Source organism: Sabethes cyaneus, chromosome 2, assembly GCF_943734655.1.
Source record: "Sabethes cyaneus chromosome 2, idSabCyanKW18_F2, whole genome shotgun sequence".
Taxonomy (NCBI): domain Eukaryota; kingdom Metazoa; phylum Arthropoda; class Insecta; order Diptera; family Culicidae; genus Sabethes; species Sabethes cyaneus.
In genome coordinates this window covers 138,945,007-138,962,676 of record NC_071354.1, presented here as the reverse complement: position 1 = coordinate 138,962,676, position 17,670 = coordinate 138,945,007, and the positions used below count along the sequence as shown (strand labels likewise).

Here is a 17,670-nt window from a genome sequence, read left to right as displayed (position 1 = left end):
CGAGGTAAGAATAACAGATCACAGATCACAGAATTCCAGAGCAAACCTTACACGTAAATAGTACTATGATTGAAAACAGTACGGGTTATGGAACTCAGCGGTTTTAAAAATATTAAATCCAAGTTGCTTATTGGCTCTGCAGATAATGTCGTTATAGTGTATGCGGAAAGTTAGTACGCTATCCAGGACAACGCCAAAATTACGAATATGATAGACGTCATAACAAATATCCCACCATGCTGTAGCTAAAAACTATAGGCTTATTTTTACGGTGAAAATGGCGAGGCATTTTGAGATGCTGACAGTAAGCATCTTCAAATTTATCCACCCGGCGTTGCCGTTCAATGCAGTCGGAGTTCATCTTAATGAACTTAAAGATCTTTGCATCGTCGGCATAAATAGATCGGTAGTCAGGTGTCAGAAGAAGCGACATTTACAAAAACGGAAAAGAGTAGTGGCCCAAGGTTGCTCCCCTGTGGTACGCCAGAGATGTTGCTGAACGAGTTGGAAAACTCGGATCCGATCGTCACACACAGCCTAAGTGAGCATCCATACTTAAGAGTGTAGCCACTTGCAGAAAGGAGTGGAAACGCCCAGCTTCTCAAGCCTTGCTAGGAGAATAGCGTGATCCACCCGATCAAACGCTGCTTTCAGGTCCGTGTACATTGCATTAATTTGCACTCCTTCATTCATGTCACGCAGACCGAACAAGACGAAATCAATGAGATTCGTTAAGACTAAACGTATTGGGAAAAACCCGATTTAATCAACCTAGTGGTGAAAGGAACCTTTGTTGTATCGTCTTATTTATCATTTGATATGCGTCTTTTTAGTTCATATAAAAATCGGCTTATCTCGATTATTTTTGATTGGAATGAAGTTTTGCTGATATGTTGGATACCATGCAAGGATTTATTTTCCATTGAACAAATTATTTTTCGCCAAGAGTAACTTTTCAAAAGGACGTATTTAGAAATGAGATTTTTTAAAATAATGTATTAAAACTGCTTATTTGATCCAAATGCCGTCCAAGGAAAAGCTGTTTGAAATTACGCATATTTTCAAAGAAAATTATCATGTTAGTATTCTCAAAATAACCCCTTTCATTTGCCTTATTTTTTTAAAGATAGTTTGAATTCTGCCTTAAAATCTGGTGAAGAGCTACTTCTTTTATTTTTTGAAAAACCTTTGAAATTTATATTGTTTGTGATTGTGTTATGAAATTCTGCACGTATCATTTTGAACTAAATTCTTATATAAACTGTTTCTTAGGTCCAGCCATTCTCTAATTTCTGCAAATGTAAAATCTAAAAACTTTGTGTTAGGGTCGATTCACGCGAAGTATCCTGGATACGATTTGAAACAAATTTTGTCAGATTATTCGGTTTAGGTAAGAGAGCATAAATTCTGAATTTGGTGCTGATTGGTTCTCCCCATAAGTAATGGTATTACAGTTGGATTTCGAATTGGGCAACAAATGCGTGTCGCCTATGCACAGAGGAGTATTTGGATCAAAAAGCTGGCCAAAATGAGGAAAATTAAAACTCGTTCAATCCCCTCCAATTAAACCTCGCTGTCTTCCCAGATCCCTATCACACAATGTAACGTTAATTTTGAATCCATTTGTTTTGTTTACGTCTTCCATAGAGCTGTCAAACTTCGAGTAAAAATGGGCCATATATTATCGCCATATCGCCATTATCGCCGCCATCGAACTCTGGCTGGACCGAAAGCCTGACCTCAAGCATTTTCGTTTATTTGGTTGTAAAGCTTATGTGCTAATCACATCGGTGACACGTAAGAAACTAGATGCAAGGGCCGTAAAAATGACATTCGTCGGCTACTCGCCCGAACACAAAGCCTACCGGTTGTTGGATACAAAAAGTGGTGAAATTAAGATCAACAGAGATGCTCGATTTTTGGAGCTTGAGGAGGAGATTCTGGAGAAGAAAGAGGATATGCAATGCCCTGTCGCCCCTGTCGAGAATGAGGTGATATTGGATGAACTACTGAATTCTGATACGAAACATTCTGATGATTTGGATTCGGATGAAAAGTTCCACGGCTAGAATGAAAACGACGCTGAAATTCGGATTAATGAGAAACGCTTCGTTCGGAATGTTTGCCGCAGATTACCATGGAGAAATCCTGATCATTTACCATCATATTAAGATCTGTGCACATTGATCGGTATCACCAAGCTCGAACTACGAAGGAAAAACATTATTGGCACTATGGCACATAAGATTTTAGCGAGAATGTATGACTGCCCAGCTATTCTTTCGTTGCTTCAAATGTATTGCCCATTCCGACCTCAGCGGCACCAACACCTTCTGCGTGTGGGAACGCAGCGAACCAATTGTGGCTTACATGAACCGATCCGGCATTTAGCAGTCACATACAATCAACGAAGTGATTTTAATTTTTAAACGTTTTGTTAGTGTATATTATTGTTTTGTAAATCGTTAGTTATTGTAATTATTTTAAAAAAGATGTTGGGTTTTTATGCCACTTTAAGGAGGGATAGCATATTCTACTCAAAGTGGCTTTTCCCAGTCACAAAATATTTAATTTAGACCAAGTGTCGGTTGAAATCATGATTAATAAATAATAAATAGTAAATAATAATACGCCGATGGAAGAGCATGTTCGTCGATCTGAGAGAACAACAGCTGGTGTTCCACCTACACGTTATCGCGCGGAAGTGAATTTCGTGAAACATGATACAGTAGAACCACGTTCGTTTCGCCAAGCAATGGCCATATATATCGCTCATATAGGTAAGGATGTTGCCTTTCACATTTCTAAGGCTATACATATCCTATCGACCAGCTTTTTAAACTCAGGCTTTTTAAACTCAAAGATTTTACAATTATTTGTTGATGTAGATGTTAGATTTCAACGAATATAATGATGACAAGCGAGCACTATTCATTACAGTAAAATAGCGCAAATATGATGCTACTTTAAACTAATATTTGTTTATGTTCTCACCTTTTCTCATCACAATCTTTGATGCCATTTCATAGCTTAGAGTCCCAGAAAGAAGGTTGTGAGTGAAATTTTCGCAACTTTTTGCAATTTTATGAAATAAAAACTTTTTACTAAATGATGAAATATTCAATTTCGCAGCATTTTTCTTAGGATAAATTATACTATCATGAAATTTTAAGCATTTGAAAGATAAATTTTATGCCATAGTGATTGTGACACACCAGAGGAATGCTCTAAACTAATTGAACAAGAAATTTCAGGTATTATAAGAAGAATTCGCCAAATTTCTTTAATTTCTATCAAATTTGCGCATGCTTTGAGTCTCTTCATTACGCAATTCATTCGATGAGCGTGCTATCAGTCAAAAGACCAGTTTTGTAAGAAAAATAAGTACAGTCAGTCCACAATCATGGGTCACACACAATTGTGGGACATTTTACCTCTAGCTGCTAATTTCCGCTTAAATATCACATAATAGTTGATTAAACTATTAGTGCTACTTGTGAGTAACAAATTAGTCAATTAATTAGTAAAACAATCATGCATTAACCGGCAGTTAAAGTTAAAATGACCCATAATTGTGTGTGAACCATGATTGTGGACTGATTGTACATACTGGATCTGGATTAGGTTTTCCTGTGATCGACGCCCATCGAAGGGGTTCCGCAATTTTTATAAAAGTTTCCATTCTTCAACTATCAGTAAAAGCAATAGCAGAAAAGTTGTGCTACACTACTAGGTAGATACAAACTTAATTCCATAAAAAAAATACTTCATAGAACTAATGATACTATTTTTCACTCATTACCGCTTGTTTACTCTAATAAAAATGATTAACAATATTTTTGGCCAACTTTTCGGCTCAAATACTCCTATGTGCTATGTTGCTAAAATCTAAACCGTGCCAAAATCGAGACTCTTTTTTGATATGAAAAAATTGAATGTAAATTGACTAAATATTATTAATCAACCATTGCAACCTTTTTATGTTCACAAAATCCGCCAAGAGCTATCCGTGCGGTGCAAATAAGTTTTCAGCGACCTGCGGTAAGACGTAGTCCTACGGCAATAAAAATATTATCGTTCGAAACATTCTATAACCGCAAACTTTTTTTCATGAACATACTTAAGGCAATATTTTTTCGTCATTTGAAGTATTTGTGCGGAAACTGACTGATATTTGAGAATATGTTTGGAAGTAAAATATTTTGTGTTGCCAAAAACGGATACTTTTGTTGCCAAAATCGAGGCATGCCAAAATCGAACCATGCGAAAATCGAACCATGCTAAATTCGAAATCCAACCTCGTTTCTTAAAGAAAAACCCCGTTTTGTTAAACCCTTTTATTTTCTTTTGCTTACAGGTATCCCAAGCAACAATGCGAGTGTTATTATACTATTATTGCGGTTTTCAAGACCAATTTTGGTCTTAAATGCCATCATAAGAATGTAATAAAACCCAGATTGTTATTCGGAATCTGGACACCTCAATTTTGCAATAAAACAAATTTACTAGAAGTTTAATCTATGAAATAACTTTATATCATTTATGTGTGTATAGTTAATAATTATCAAACAAATTAACATTGCTTATTTGGTCTGCATGAAAAATTGGCGAATTTTGGGGTTTACCCTTACCATGAGGGTCAGTGCAGACTTGTTGGCAACCAATTTAGCCGCGTTTGTCCAAGATTTTTGAAATTTATCTATAGTTGTTGCTTGTTGTTTGTGCTGGGACAGCTCTCTCTTCACCGAAGCCCAATACCGCTCGATTGGGCGTAACTCTGGACAGTTAGGTGGATGCGCTTCCTTCGGTACGATATGGACTCCATTAGCATCATACCATTCCAAAACATCTATGGCGTAGTGACAGGATGCCAAATCAGACCAAAACAGCGAGGGTACATCGTAGCTGTGTAGGAACGGATTCAATCGTTTCTGCAGGCAGTCTTCACTGTATATTTCCTTGTTAACCGTTCCCGTAGCGATGTAACTTTTGCTTGCTCGACCACAGCTGCATATGGACTGCCATACTAAATATTTTTTGAAGAACTTGGCTATCTTTTTTGTCCTAAAATGCTCTGTAACGCCATTTCGTTTCATGGCAGTGTAAAAAGACATACCAGGAAGCTGTTTAAAGTCTTCTAGGACATACGTTTCATCGTCCATTATAACGCATGGAAACTTCGTTAAATATTCGCGATAAAGCTTACGAACGCGTGTTTTGGCCATCGTATTTTGCTTATCATTACGGTTTGGCACAGTCCTCACCTTGAAAAACTTCATGCCTTGTCGTTGCTTAGAAGTGTGCACGAATGTTGGCTACATTTTTGTTTTACGAGCAATGATACGTACAGAAAGATCTGCTCTCCTCCGTAATATTTCTTTTACCTTTGCATCCTTGTTGTGTTTCCTCCGAACCGTTTTTGTTCCACTTCCCTTCTTCCTAGCTGTTGTCAAGCGAGTATCGAACGATTTGAAAACACTGTGAGCAATGCTTGGAGGAAATCCAAGCTTTTTGACAAGTTTTCACGACAATGTAATCTCTCGATAATTTTGAACGTTGCGCTTATTATTCTTCTCGTGTACAGATAACAGATAACTGAACTTTCCCTAGAGTAGGGAACTTATACCACTGACGAACTAATACTGCTGGATTGAAGCATTGAACAATAGTGAAAAAGGTCTAGCGAAAACAGTTCAAACCCTTTTTGAGAATGGAAGATGGAATACCGTCAGTTCCGACTACTAACGAATATTTTAATCTTCCGACGGCAGTTTCGCCAATCTCCTCAGTTACAAGAAAAACGTTGAGGTTGATGGATTCGTTGGTAGTTGGTTTCTGACAGCAGAGTCAATTTGTTCCAAGAAAGCAGGAAAATAATTGAAAGTGTGCTTGAAGTGTGCTGTAAAGAGGTTGCATTTAGATACAGATCTACAAGCAGGCCGTCTTCGTATTCCTTAGAGTTAACAAATGACCGAAATTTCTTCGCATTTCTGCTAACCCAAGTAACACACTTTTGACACCTTCAGTTGCAGCAACTTATTTATGTCTGGAATTAGTCGTGTATCGGTTGTTACAACTGTTTCCTAACAACTGTGCAAGTAGGGAAGGTAACCCTGCATGCGTAGAGTTTGTGTAGCTGTTGGACATAGGAATGATGCTGAACAGTTTTTCATCGCTGAAGCCAGCGAAAGTTGCTGCTACGGCTCAACGGAAAATGTTTGGGAATGTCATCCGTGAAGACCCTCACGCGATTGGGAAGGAGAAGGCGAAAGCCGATCAAAGCGCTCAAAAACACAACAGTAAGCAGGTAACGGAATGGTCTCTATATTTTGGGACATATACGGGATTTTACTCATCGGCTTTCATCCGATAAGCCAGATGATCAGTTCCAACTTTTGATTTGCATCATGTCAAAAAAAGTCGTTTCGTCAACACAATAAGTCGTATGAATAAAAGAGTTTGCTTTAATCCTTCCATAAGATTTACACGGGAAAAGCACACACTTAAATTTTTTTCCCGAACACCGCAAGTTTTTGACGAAATTAGAACTGCTGAACGTTCGGTAAAAAGATCGGTGATAAATATTACCGTTTTCGGATCTTTAGTAACGTTTGGCATTAGCGAATATTTCGTCGAACGTTCAGCATTTCTAATTTCGTCAAAATTTGCGGTGTTCCGTACAAAATTTAAGTGTGCACAGTAAATTGTTTTATTTATACGGTATAATGTTTCGATTGCGAGGAACTGAACGATTTACGATTCATGTTGCTTCCATACTCTCCAATATTTATCGGTTTTGATTCAGGTGATGAAGTTTTACCTTTAGTCTGTTTTAAATACAAACACAAATTCGTTTATAAGAAAAGTCTGGAAAGTTTAGAAAAAATTTGAGTTTTACGATAGATGGTGACTATTTGATGGAAGAAATGAACTAAAAAATGTTATTTATTAACTAGTTCTGGTACTTAATCACGTATGTGTCTAACTTATTTTTAAACTGCGTGATTTTTTTTTTATTAAAGTGTACTAGTGCTTGCCACGACTTGAATAATTCCAAAAATATTGTACCAAATTGACGCTGGTTGCTCACTAATGCGTTTGTAATCGCCTGACTTCATGTGGCGCAATCTGTTCCGGACGTATTTGATAAATGGCACTCCATCAAAATGATACACCGAAGGATACCTACAGCTTTAAGTCATCCTATTACAAATGAGGATGCTTATATACCACAGTGAAGCACCCACGCAAGAGCTCTTCGGTTTCACCCTTATTAAAACGAACTTTGGAGAGTGAAGGTTGTGACAAACCTGCACATCCTACAAAGTTACAAGCGAAAAGAACAGTCTCGTACTTGAACGAATGTTTGCGATATCAAAATCAGACAGCAGCAAAATGTTTTCTGCAGTTTACTTGCCCTCGCTTTACCTTCCGGAGTGGAAAGTGTGGACTGATCCGGATATACGTCTGTTGTGCTATTTCCATTGTAATCCCACATTTTTCGCATTTCACAGACCAAAGCTGGGGGAGAAGTGAAAGGCGAGCTGGAATTTAGAAAACATTCCGTTTTGTTTCCACTGACTCGGAATTGAAGGGGAGTTTGATCCATTTTACGCAGGATGCAACCAACTTTTGGGCCTGTTTATGTGGAGAGGATTTTCTCGCCCCAGTGAGATTCAACTCTTCGATGCCACTCACTGAGATCATCATTCTGCAATTACCATCACCACTCGTCTGCGACTCGATGTTGCATTGTCCCGAGAGAATGCTAGGATATTCGCTTGAATGAACATTGACAACTTACCCGTTTTCACCTGATACTTGAGCGTTATCGCACAATCCTTCAGCAGCTGTTGCAGTGTAACAGCTTCGGCTGGCACGTCTAGCTTGAGCAACTTTTTCATATCCTCTGGGTGATGGAAATCAAGAATTTTTTCCTTCCGATCATTCTGAATATTTACGTAGTCGATCAACAGTTCCGACACTTTCTGCAGAAACTCTCGTGTTTCCGCGGAGTCGGATGATTGTATCATGGGTATGATGTCTGTAAAAAACGAAATAAAAAAAGGTTGTAGAGTTTACAATAAAAGTCTTCACATATGAGTAATACCATTTTGGCTTGAGCAAACAATTGTTTGTTGCTAAATGAGGAGTTAAGAAAAGTCTTGTCATTTTAGATAACCTCTGATAAACCAACACGAGCTCAGTTTCAGTCCAGGCTTTATAATGTTTCTTATTCATTTGAGACTGATCCCTGAAAACGAGAAAATATTTAGTCGTCCTCAAAAAGAGACAACTTAAGCCCATCTCAAATCCTCAATTAGCAATTATTCTCACAATGAAATACTAGATACCACGATAAGGGTGGAGTTTTGCAAACACGGAACAGAACGAGGGGTGACTCTCAGAAATGTTGAATACTGTTGGCTGATGTATTTTTGCAGTGTCGGACATATTTACTGTCAATTGAGTAATGTGACAAGATTTTATAAGTAATTTTAATATACACATATTTTAAGTACTAAATACAAATGAGAATACCACATTCTACTTGGTAGTTAGTGATCAATTGAACTTACTACGAAAGTAGGGTAAGAACTATGTTTTTAAACTTATTGACAATTTTGTTAGCCCAAGATTACTGAGACAAAATTTTGCTTCCTACCCTACCATACAGCCAGCAAAAAAATCAATTTGGACGTTCTTTTCATTTTTACAGCTGCCGTCATTCGTTTCAGTGAACGGGAAAATACCTTCGCAGCCAGAGCGTGTCTTTCCAGCCTAGAAGGGACGCCAGCGAATTAAACTTCCCCTTTGAGCTGTCGTGTGTATAGATTTAATAAAACAGTACGTTCTTGAAGGGATTTGGTACTGAAAGCCACCCTCCGAGTTTTTGAGAGTGCTATTTATTTGGCTATTTTCGACTATCGATGTTAAATAACGCAGTGGGAATTCTTCCGGTGAAGAGTATTGGGTATAATGGTTACTGTTTTTGGACTCAACTCAAGAATTAATTGGCCCCTTTGTTGGTTATATTTGAAGTTTCTAATGACAAAATTTTGTTTAGAAACTGCTAGATTTTTTTCAGTTGTTTTTTTCATTTTCTTAGTTGATCCAAAAAATTACATCCAACGTTTAGAGATACACCGGTACTGAACTTACTATCTCCGCCTCTCTTTAAGGGCATATATTTTTAGAGCACGTCCCAAAAAGAGCCTTATTATTTGCATTGGTTTGTAGGTTTTCCTTAGTTTTTTTTGTTTCGATTTCCATTTTTTCTAAAGCGAGTCCTTTAAAACAAAATTTATGCAAAACGATGATTAAACTCAATATATAAATGAAAATTCTGCCGAAATGTAGCATACACTTTATTTGTTCATAATCAAAAGTACAAATAAACGATTGCAAGTGTCGTCAATCACATACAGATTGTGTGTCTTAGGCAAACAGCGTAGAACGTGTTTTTGATATTGAAATATTTGCTCTCAACTTGTATTGATGACCAGCACTAAATGCCGACGCAGAAGAGGGTAATTTGTTCGTCCCAGCCCAGCGCAAATACGATTCCTTCTTTGCTGTTGAAATGCTGAAACATGTTGTCTACCCTCATTTGTATGTGACATGCTATGCACCCGTTGAATTGCCATTCAGTAAAATAGATGGAAGAGACTTTAAGTGAGGGTTATTTTTAATTTAACATTGCATTTATCATTCCTTTCGGAAAATGCTACTTGGAAGGAATGTTTAAAAATATGAGTGGAATGTGTTCCAATATTATTAAATTTTACCTAAATAGAAATTCACGATTTGGGGAAAACCGAGTAAGTTAGAGAAATTGTTCTAAATAATTTTTTTGTTTTTGTGTACAATAAATCATGTAAAAAAAGGATTTACCCAATCTTTTTGTTGTAAAATGGCAAGGTGTAGAAAATTTCATATACATTTTAAAATATCTATCACTATAGATGGAGAATTACGTTAAACCTTTGAAAAGTATATAATTTTACTAGAAAACAAATTTCATCGAACTATTCTTAAATATATCTATTCCGCTGGTGTTCGAAGTGGTTGGAGAGCGGTAATCCAGGACTGACAGTATTAGAGGACCATATTCGGCTCGGGATCGATACTGGACCATCGCCACTAAAGTAAATTAAGGTGATTCTAGTCAAAAATCTAGAAGACAAAGACATGCTGATAATTTTCAACATATGTATTTTGATGGCGATTACTCATTTGAATGGAAGGTATAAATAATTTTAATAGTTAGAGTTTAAACATTGCCTAAAAATGTCGAAGGAGCCCGCTCTGATGGTGTGTTTAAGTTTCGATCAAAATTGTAAGAAATTTTACTATTTTTTTTATTTTACATTTCGGAAATTGTAACTAGATTCATGTGGTTATCCAGTTTCTATAATATACCTTGTAATTGTTTATTCATAAAAAAGAACGTAGAATGCCAAATTTAGATTAACTGATAATTACCGGAACGTGGCATATTGAAAATCACGATTCAAACTTCTTCTTATAGATGAAACTTACGCTGTAGTAAATTCCCTAACAATATGCTGTGCAAATATTTGGTCACACATAACCCGATTATCCTCACTTTAACGGATCGTTAACTGCAGTCGGAATTAAACTCAGTCGTGCAGCACATGGCGACATGTTTTTGATTTCTCCGCATCGACGATACAGCATTCTTGAAAGGAGATTTGAGTTCCCCTTTCGTGTTGACGTTAACATGGAATCGCTTAGAAATTATATAATGCACAGAGACTCTGCGAGGGGGTGTTTAGTTCCGTGCTGCAATATATTCTTTTTATTTTAATTTTACGAACGACTTTCAAAATTTTAATCTAGGTAGTATTTTTGTACACCTCGAATGTTAATGAATAAATCTTTTTCCAGCCAACAAAAAAGTATGTCAAGTAACAAAATTGATTGTAGAGATGATTTAGTGGTGAAAACAATGGAGCATTTTCAGCTCAAATCGCTTCATTGGGGGACCTTACCCTGGAACGCTAGAAAAATCGATTTTTTTTCTTTTGCATTTTCGGGAAGCTTACAGCACAGACAAACAGACGAGACACTTCTGTTAATTCCATCGTTCAATCAAAAATCACTTATTTTTCAATATGTGAAAAATCTTATTATATTATTATTAGGTTAGGTACTTGAAAATTATGTTAGTAGTATTTAGGTATTCATAATATTGTATCTAGTTTTAATCAACAGACGGCCCATATAGCCCTAGCTGTGCTGGCGGCCGGCCAAATGGAATTAAAAAAAATAAATAAAAAACTCATTTTTCAAAAAAGCATGTTTCGCAACATGGCCACACCGCGGCGCGCGAGTGTTGCTTCGAGTTTTCAGTATAAAACCATACAAATGTATATTTTGATGCGATTTTTGGTGAAAAATCAGCTTATTTTTTAGAAAATGGCAGCCATTTTGGAAACTTTTACAAATTTTCAAAAAGCGCTACGTAACAATTCAGGTATTAACTAAAAGTTTCTAAATCGTCATTGACATCTGTTCATCGGTACTCCGTTGGCACGACGTACCGTCAGCAAGGTACTGTTTTCTAGAAAGCATCCTCGCGCTCAGCTGCCAACAGTATGATAATGACTATTTTTGCATCCAAAAAATACAAAATACATCTTCAAATAAACCTAAACCAATAATCAAAATACCCAAACACGTAACTTTAAATCAACTTTCGAAAAAATATAACGAAAATCCATTCTCTTTCGGAGTAGGGCCCCCTTTAAACATATTTTCTTAAGACTTCCCTTACTAATACACACAGGATCACTGCGTTTAAAATCCCGACGATTCCTATTTCATGGTAGTTACCGAGCTATCCTGAGGATTCGCCTATTGGATTCTCATACAAGAATCCCAGTTCTTTAAGCACGGCATTCTGTACGAATCATATGCAGAATTCCAGCACACAATTTCAATGCGAGGAATCCTAGGGGTTCTGGGCGAATCTTTTTGGTTCGTCTCGGTTATTATTACTTTTAAAAAGGGTGTATTTAAAAATTAGACTATTTTGTCTAAAAATCATGTCTTGAAAACTGCTTATTTGCTTATTTGCAAAATCTAAATGCCAAATATCTTAAGACTATCTTTTCCGATTTGCTTCATTCTATTTAGAGACCCAAGCAACCAAAAGTTCGAATTTCACTTAAAAAACAAACTTGAAAATTCATATTTGGTTCAAATTTGGTTCCGCAGAACTTTCTTGCTGAACAACCAGACACTACATTTGTAAACCGAACTTCATTCTCATTAAAGTACCGTTAATATCTGTAGCAACTTGAAAGTCCAACATGCAGCTTGAAAGTTCAACATGCATATTGAAAGTAATTTAGAGTTCGGATAATGGTGTCTAAGGAAGGTTAACAAGTTTTATGTCTATGGAGGTATAGCTTGCTAAGCAGCTTTACTTGTAATTAACCGAACTTCAAGGTTGCCTGATTTCGCTGCATAGAGCGCTAAGCAGCTTCTGAAGAAACTTTGGCAAAGGTTTATAAAACAGCACTTGTAGTTCTATTTTTATACTTTTCCATTTTCTACCTCCGCCTCCTCCTAACTTTTGTAAAGTCGGTTCATGCGATTAAGATAGACCATTTAAAAAAAGCCTAACTAACACCGACTGCTACTGGATTTGAACCCGAGCGTTGCTCGTTGCATGCCTATCCTGATGCATTGCGCCATCTCTGACGACGCTAGTGACATGGATTTTGCCGATGAGTTGTTCTTAAGTGTAAGTTCGTTTCGGGGCTGTGATAAATGAGAAATTAGCACATCGAGTAAAAACGATGCAAATCGCATATTCCAGCAACGGAGCAGTGGTATGCGTCTAAGTTACCGAAAAGAAGTACTCGAGTTCAAATCCCCGAGGTTTATGTTGGTGGTGTGTGGTAAATTACAATAAATTAATATTTATAAAAAAAACAGTCGATTATTAATCGAAATTAAACACCTTAGTTAATGAGAAATGTCATGAATCTGCAAAACAGGAAGAAGTATGAAAATATTCCCCCAATCTTTTTTATTTTGAAAATTATTGGAGTTTCTTTTTGGGCTGAACAGTGTTCTATATAGCGACTTAAGTGAACTTTTTGCGAACTTTCCAGTTCTGTTAGAAGTTACTTTGTATTTCCGTCGAAGTTTAAACATCAAATACGAACTTGAAAGTACGGTTAATTACTTAAAAAGAAGTTGTATAGAGTTTTATTCATGATCATTTCGTTGGCTGATTAAGCCAAAAATCCCCTTTCATCGGAACTTTTGGTAACTTGGGTAATCCTACAATTATCCCGTACTCTTACAGCTGGCTGCGAAGTCTGTCAGCTGTACGAGTCAGCTGTAAGTGTCTGTCAGCTGTAAGTGTCTGTCGAAATGTAGCACCCAGGCTATGCTGTGCTTTGTAATAAGCAAAAAACACAAGTTTATTTTGCTTCTTTGTCTTGAAGCAGCAGCAGTCATAGGCTTGGTGTGTGTAATGGTCGTCCGTGCCTGGGAAGCAAGACTATCATACGGAAAATGCATGGAAAAATTTTAGCTTGAAATCTTTCGTTAATTTTCACTATTTAGCGATTGGCAAACAATTTTTTCAAGAAAGCCATACAATTGCTGCGTCGTTTATGCTCAAAATCCATTTTAAATTGGGAGACCTATTAGCGTTCAAAATCTGTCATTCTTTCGTGACGCGGGGTTGACTCCAAATTTTGTATTGACACCCTGCCGTAAGACGTAGTTCTACGTCAAAAGATTTCGATAATCCTACCATCTTATCATGTTACGAATAATCCTAAAATCTAAATAGCAACTTCGTTAACACGCAGTTTACGAGTTTATAACTTTGATATAGTGATCGGAATTAAAAGCAGAAAAAAAGTTATGTTCATAATTCCGATCAACCCACTTTAATAGAATAAATTCCGCAAATACAGCATATTTTCAGCCAAATTTGAAATAGAATGGTTATTTATGCTTGTATCTACTTGTTATCATAGAATACCGAAGAAGGTAATATGTTTCCACGCTGCTATGATCTTAGCAAATTTGAACGTGCGCTTAGCACTTCGGCTAAGAAAATACATTTTGAAGGCGTTTTTTGAATTTAATTTATTTTGAAGTACATGGTGCCCCAAAGGCAGCCATTTTTCAACAACTGACACGTAAACACATAGCACAATAACTGAGCAGGCTCATTTACTACAGATTTTGGCTCAATTTTCTAAAATTTGACCATTTAGGTTGAGTGATCGGAATTAGGAGCTAATCGCAATTATGTGCGGTCACGGTATGCCCGTGTATAAAACTAAATAAATTTTGGGTGTTTCGGCCCTGCACAATAATTTTGAAAAATTCCCACAAGAAAGAAGAGAAGCCAAATTATTTTTTTTTAAAGAAGACGTTATTTTTTGTCCCGTCAATCAAAGAATCTTGGAGATACATTCCGTATTCAGAACTTGATTCTCTGGTTTTATTCGACAAATTTTGCAGTTGGCTGTATTAGTGCACAGAACATAGACGAAAGTATTGCTACTGATCCTATTGATTCTAACAGACTCTCGCAGTTGGGATTCGAACAAACGGCGATTGGCTTGATAGACCAGTATCGTTCCACGAGAGCAACCAGGAAGCTAACTCCACATTTTACTCAAAATAATCGTTGGTGGACAGTTTTGATTATGACATTTTAAAACACAAAGGAATGATACCAAGGCCGTATGGGGCCATGGGTGGTAGGGCGTATAGTGGTATGTGTGAGGTACGCGAGTTTAGCGTACGCGTGCGCGTGGTTCACACAATCTAGACAACTTTTCTCAGCTATGTCTGAATCGATTTTCAAACTCAGAGTATTAGATTGTCAATTTCTGCTATTTGCATTTAACTTGCGTTTGATCTGCGCGGGATGTCAATTGAATATTATTATTAGATTAGTATTTTGAAAAAAAGATAGAAAATATACATCAGTCGCAGCTCAAATTTTAATGCGGACTCTGAATTATTATTTTGTAGTAGAAAGGTAATTTTTTTCAAATAAATTCTAGAGAATTGTGCGTCAAAGACCTCATTTAATCTAGCTACGCTTATAATTATAGTTTTATAATAAAAACCATAGATTCTTATATGAAAAATACTCGTTTGTGCGCCATATTGGTTACGTAACATAGGGTGTGCTAGATTGATTATGTCATACTTACCTTTCGCTGTGAGCCTGGCGGTTTTTTCAGACAGTTTATATTTGTCCACGTTTATGGAAGTCATCTTTATTTGTGTTTGCTTAGGTTTGATGCTGAGTAGAAACTCTAAAGTTATAGTAACTCTCGAAAGGGTTGATAGGCGCTTACACTTTTTTGAAACTCGAAACTCTAACAGTTACGTAACAGTTCTAATACATTTATTCTACTTAAAACTTTTTATATATCACAATCCTATTAATTGAACAGATCCGTACTTTCGGATATTCTTAAATGATTTTTGTAGGATTCAATCCCGGATTTTCACGATTAACAATTTTATAATATTCAAGTTTAAAATTTTTCACCAGTTTACTACACAGCACCAGGACGGACAGTGCAAACAAAAATCTTTCGATTCAAACCGTGCTGTCTGACGTTCTCTCAAGCTATGCGAAAAAGCTAAGGATTTCAAAGCAGAGAAGCTTTCGTTTCCAAATCGCGAGGAAAATTTGTTCCCTGCAGCACACAGTGAAAGCAGTATTTAGTATCGGAATTAACTGCACGTGTACTGGTAAATCCTGCAAGAACACACGATACTGTGAGTAGTTACGTCACAGATAACATTGTATACCAGCTTTTTCTATGGTGAACGGTAGAACGTTATTATAATTTCGAACAAGGACGATCACAAAGGGGGTAGTGAGTGGGCGACTTGTGGCAAAAAGAAGAAAGGAATGAACCTAGCGAATGGCGCCATCGAACTGGGCGGAGCTTATGCGGTTGTATAAATTAAGGGGAATGCTACTGAATATTTTATATACATCCTGCCAAGCTTAGGTGTTTGACATGTGTGGGAGGATTGTGGGGACTTTCATGGGAGATTTGAGTGGGTTGCGGTTCTACAAAATTTCAAAAGGACAAAAAAGAGAATTTAACTTTTTGTGATGTTTACGTTTTGCTGTTGCACTGAACGAAGCAGTATTTTATAACATATTTGGCATATCTTTATGAAGATGGGTAGCACATAAAAATCAATTTCCCATCTTTCTCAAATGTTTAACGTTGTTGTTAAAAAATAAAGCTGTTTTCTGTTACAATGTCAAGAAAGAATGAAATTGGAACACAGAATAAACTGTCACTACTCAAACAGTGGGTTTGTTACATTTTTCATGACAGCATAACGATATATAATGTGAAGACCACCATTCAGAATGTTCTGCAAACTATGATAGCTTCTGTTGGGTGTATACATTGAAAACCGAACTGTTTTGAATGAAAGAATGCTTAATTTCAGTGAGTTGATGAAATGATACCAAACACCTAGAAACGATTGCCCACATCACGCCTTGAGTTTGTGCAAACTCATCTTGCTTTTGGCACGAGACTTCACTTAGGAGAATTTCCAATTCTCAGTCTCCATTTTTGCTAAACACTGCGTTCTAGACAGAGACGCGTCGCACTAAACTTCCATCAGCAGATGATGACTTTCGACAAAAGTTTGCGTGGCACAAAAGAAAAACTAATTTTTGAAATTTTGCGCGATGATGAAAAGCCCATGCTCACACAATATAAAAAATGTGTCTTTGACTTTTAAAATGGCATGTATGTCATTCCAGTGTTTAATGTAAACGGCGTTTGCGATCAAAATTTTATCAAACGAGAACTTGTGTACATTGAGTACATAATAGCACAGCCTTGGGCTTAAATGCATTTAAGACTTGAGTATTCGTTATCAATAGGCTTCGCAACCGAATGTTAGAGTACATGACAATTAATGGGCTAGAGCAAGGACCATATTGCGATTCGAACATACGACGACTAGTTTTATCTCATCGTACCTAGATGCTTAACACTAGGTTTAATAAGCAAAAGCTGGGCGCTGCATTCTGTTATAAAAACTTGATCGTCTTTTTTATACGACCAGCAATCCTATTGACTCTAACAGCCTCTCCCAGCCGAGATTCGAATATACGACGACTGGTTTATTAGACCCGCATCGTACCTTAAGGCCAACTGGGAGGCACAAGATTTACCAGCTATTTAAATATACCTATTTCTACCAAAACCTGTAAAAATTACTGGTGTATAAGAAAAAATGCTTATTATAACTTCCAGTCTTTATTCCCTCCTAAATGCGAGAAAAGAAGTTGAACATTTCTGCAAGGTCTGTCAGAAGGTAAAAATTTGTTCTGTAGTTGCGCGAGCCCCCATGAAGCCCGCCTGGTAATTCCCTACAAAACCTTGTGCTATTGGTGATCGCTGATGTAACACTCAAGCAGCACACTCTTGGTACTTTTAGCTGAAGAAACTTATTTACGACGGTAATTGGTTCTAAATCAGTTGCCGCAACTGCTTTATAACAACTGTGCTAGTAGGTCAGGATGCAGGAGAGCACCTTGTATACATGCACCTTGAACAGGTATTGCCACCGTTTTGATTCAAGACTCTTTTTTTTAAAAAGGCG

General features: G+C 36.9%; 1 protein-coding gene across 1 annotated transcript in view; it reads right to left on the bottom strand.

The window, feature by feature from the left end:
* The window catches only part of LOC128737140 (glutamate decarboxylase), a 43,661-nt gene extending 28,325 nt beyond the window's left edge, over positions 1–15,336 (bottom strand). The window contains exons 1-2 of the mRNA XM_053831705.1: positions 15,228–15,336; positions 7,805–8,044 (exon numbers count right to left, since the gene is read on the bottom strand). Of these exons, the coding sequence (XP_053687680.1) occupies positions 7,805–8,044; positions 15,228–15,291 (304 nt within the window). The 5' untranslated portion in view covers positions 15,292–15,336. The remainder of the gene's footprint in view (positions 1–7,804; positions 8,045–15,227) is intronic.
* Positions 15,337–17,670: the final 2,334 nt, after the last annotated feature.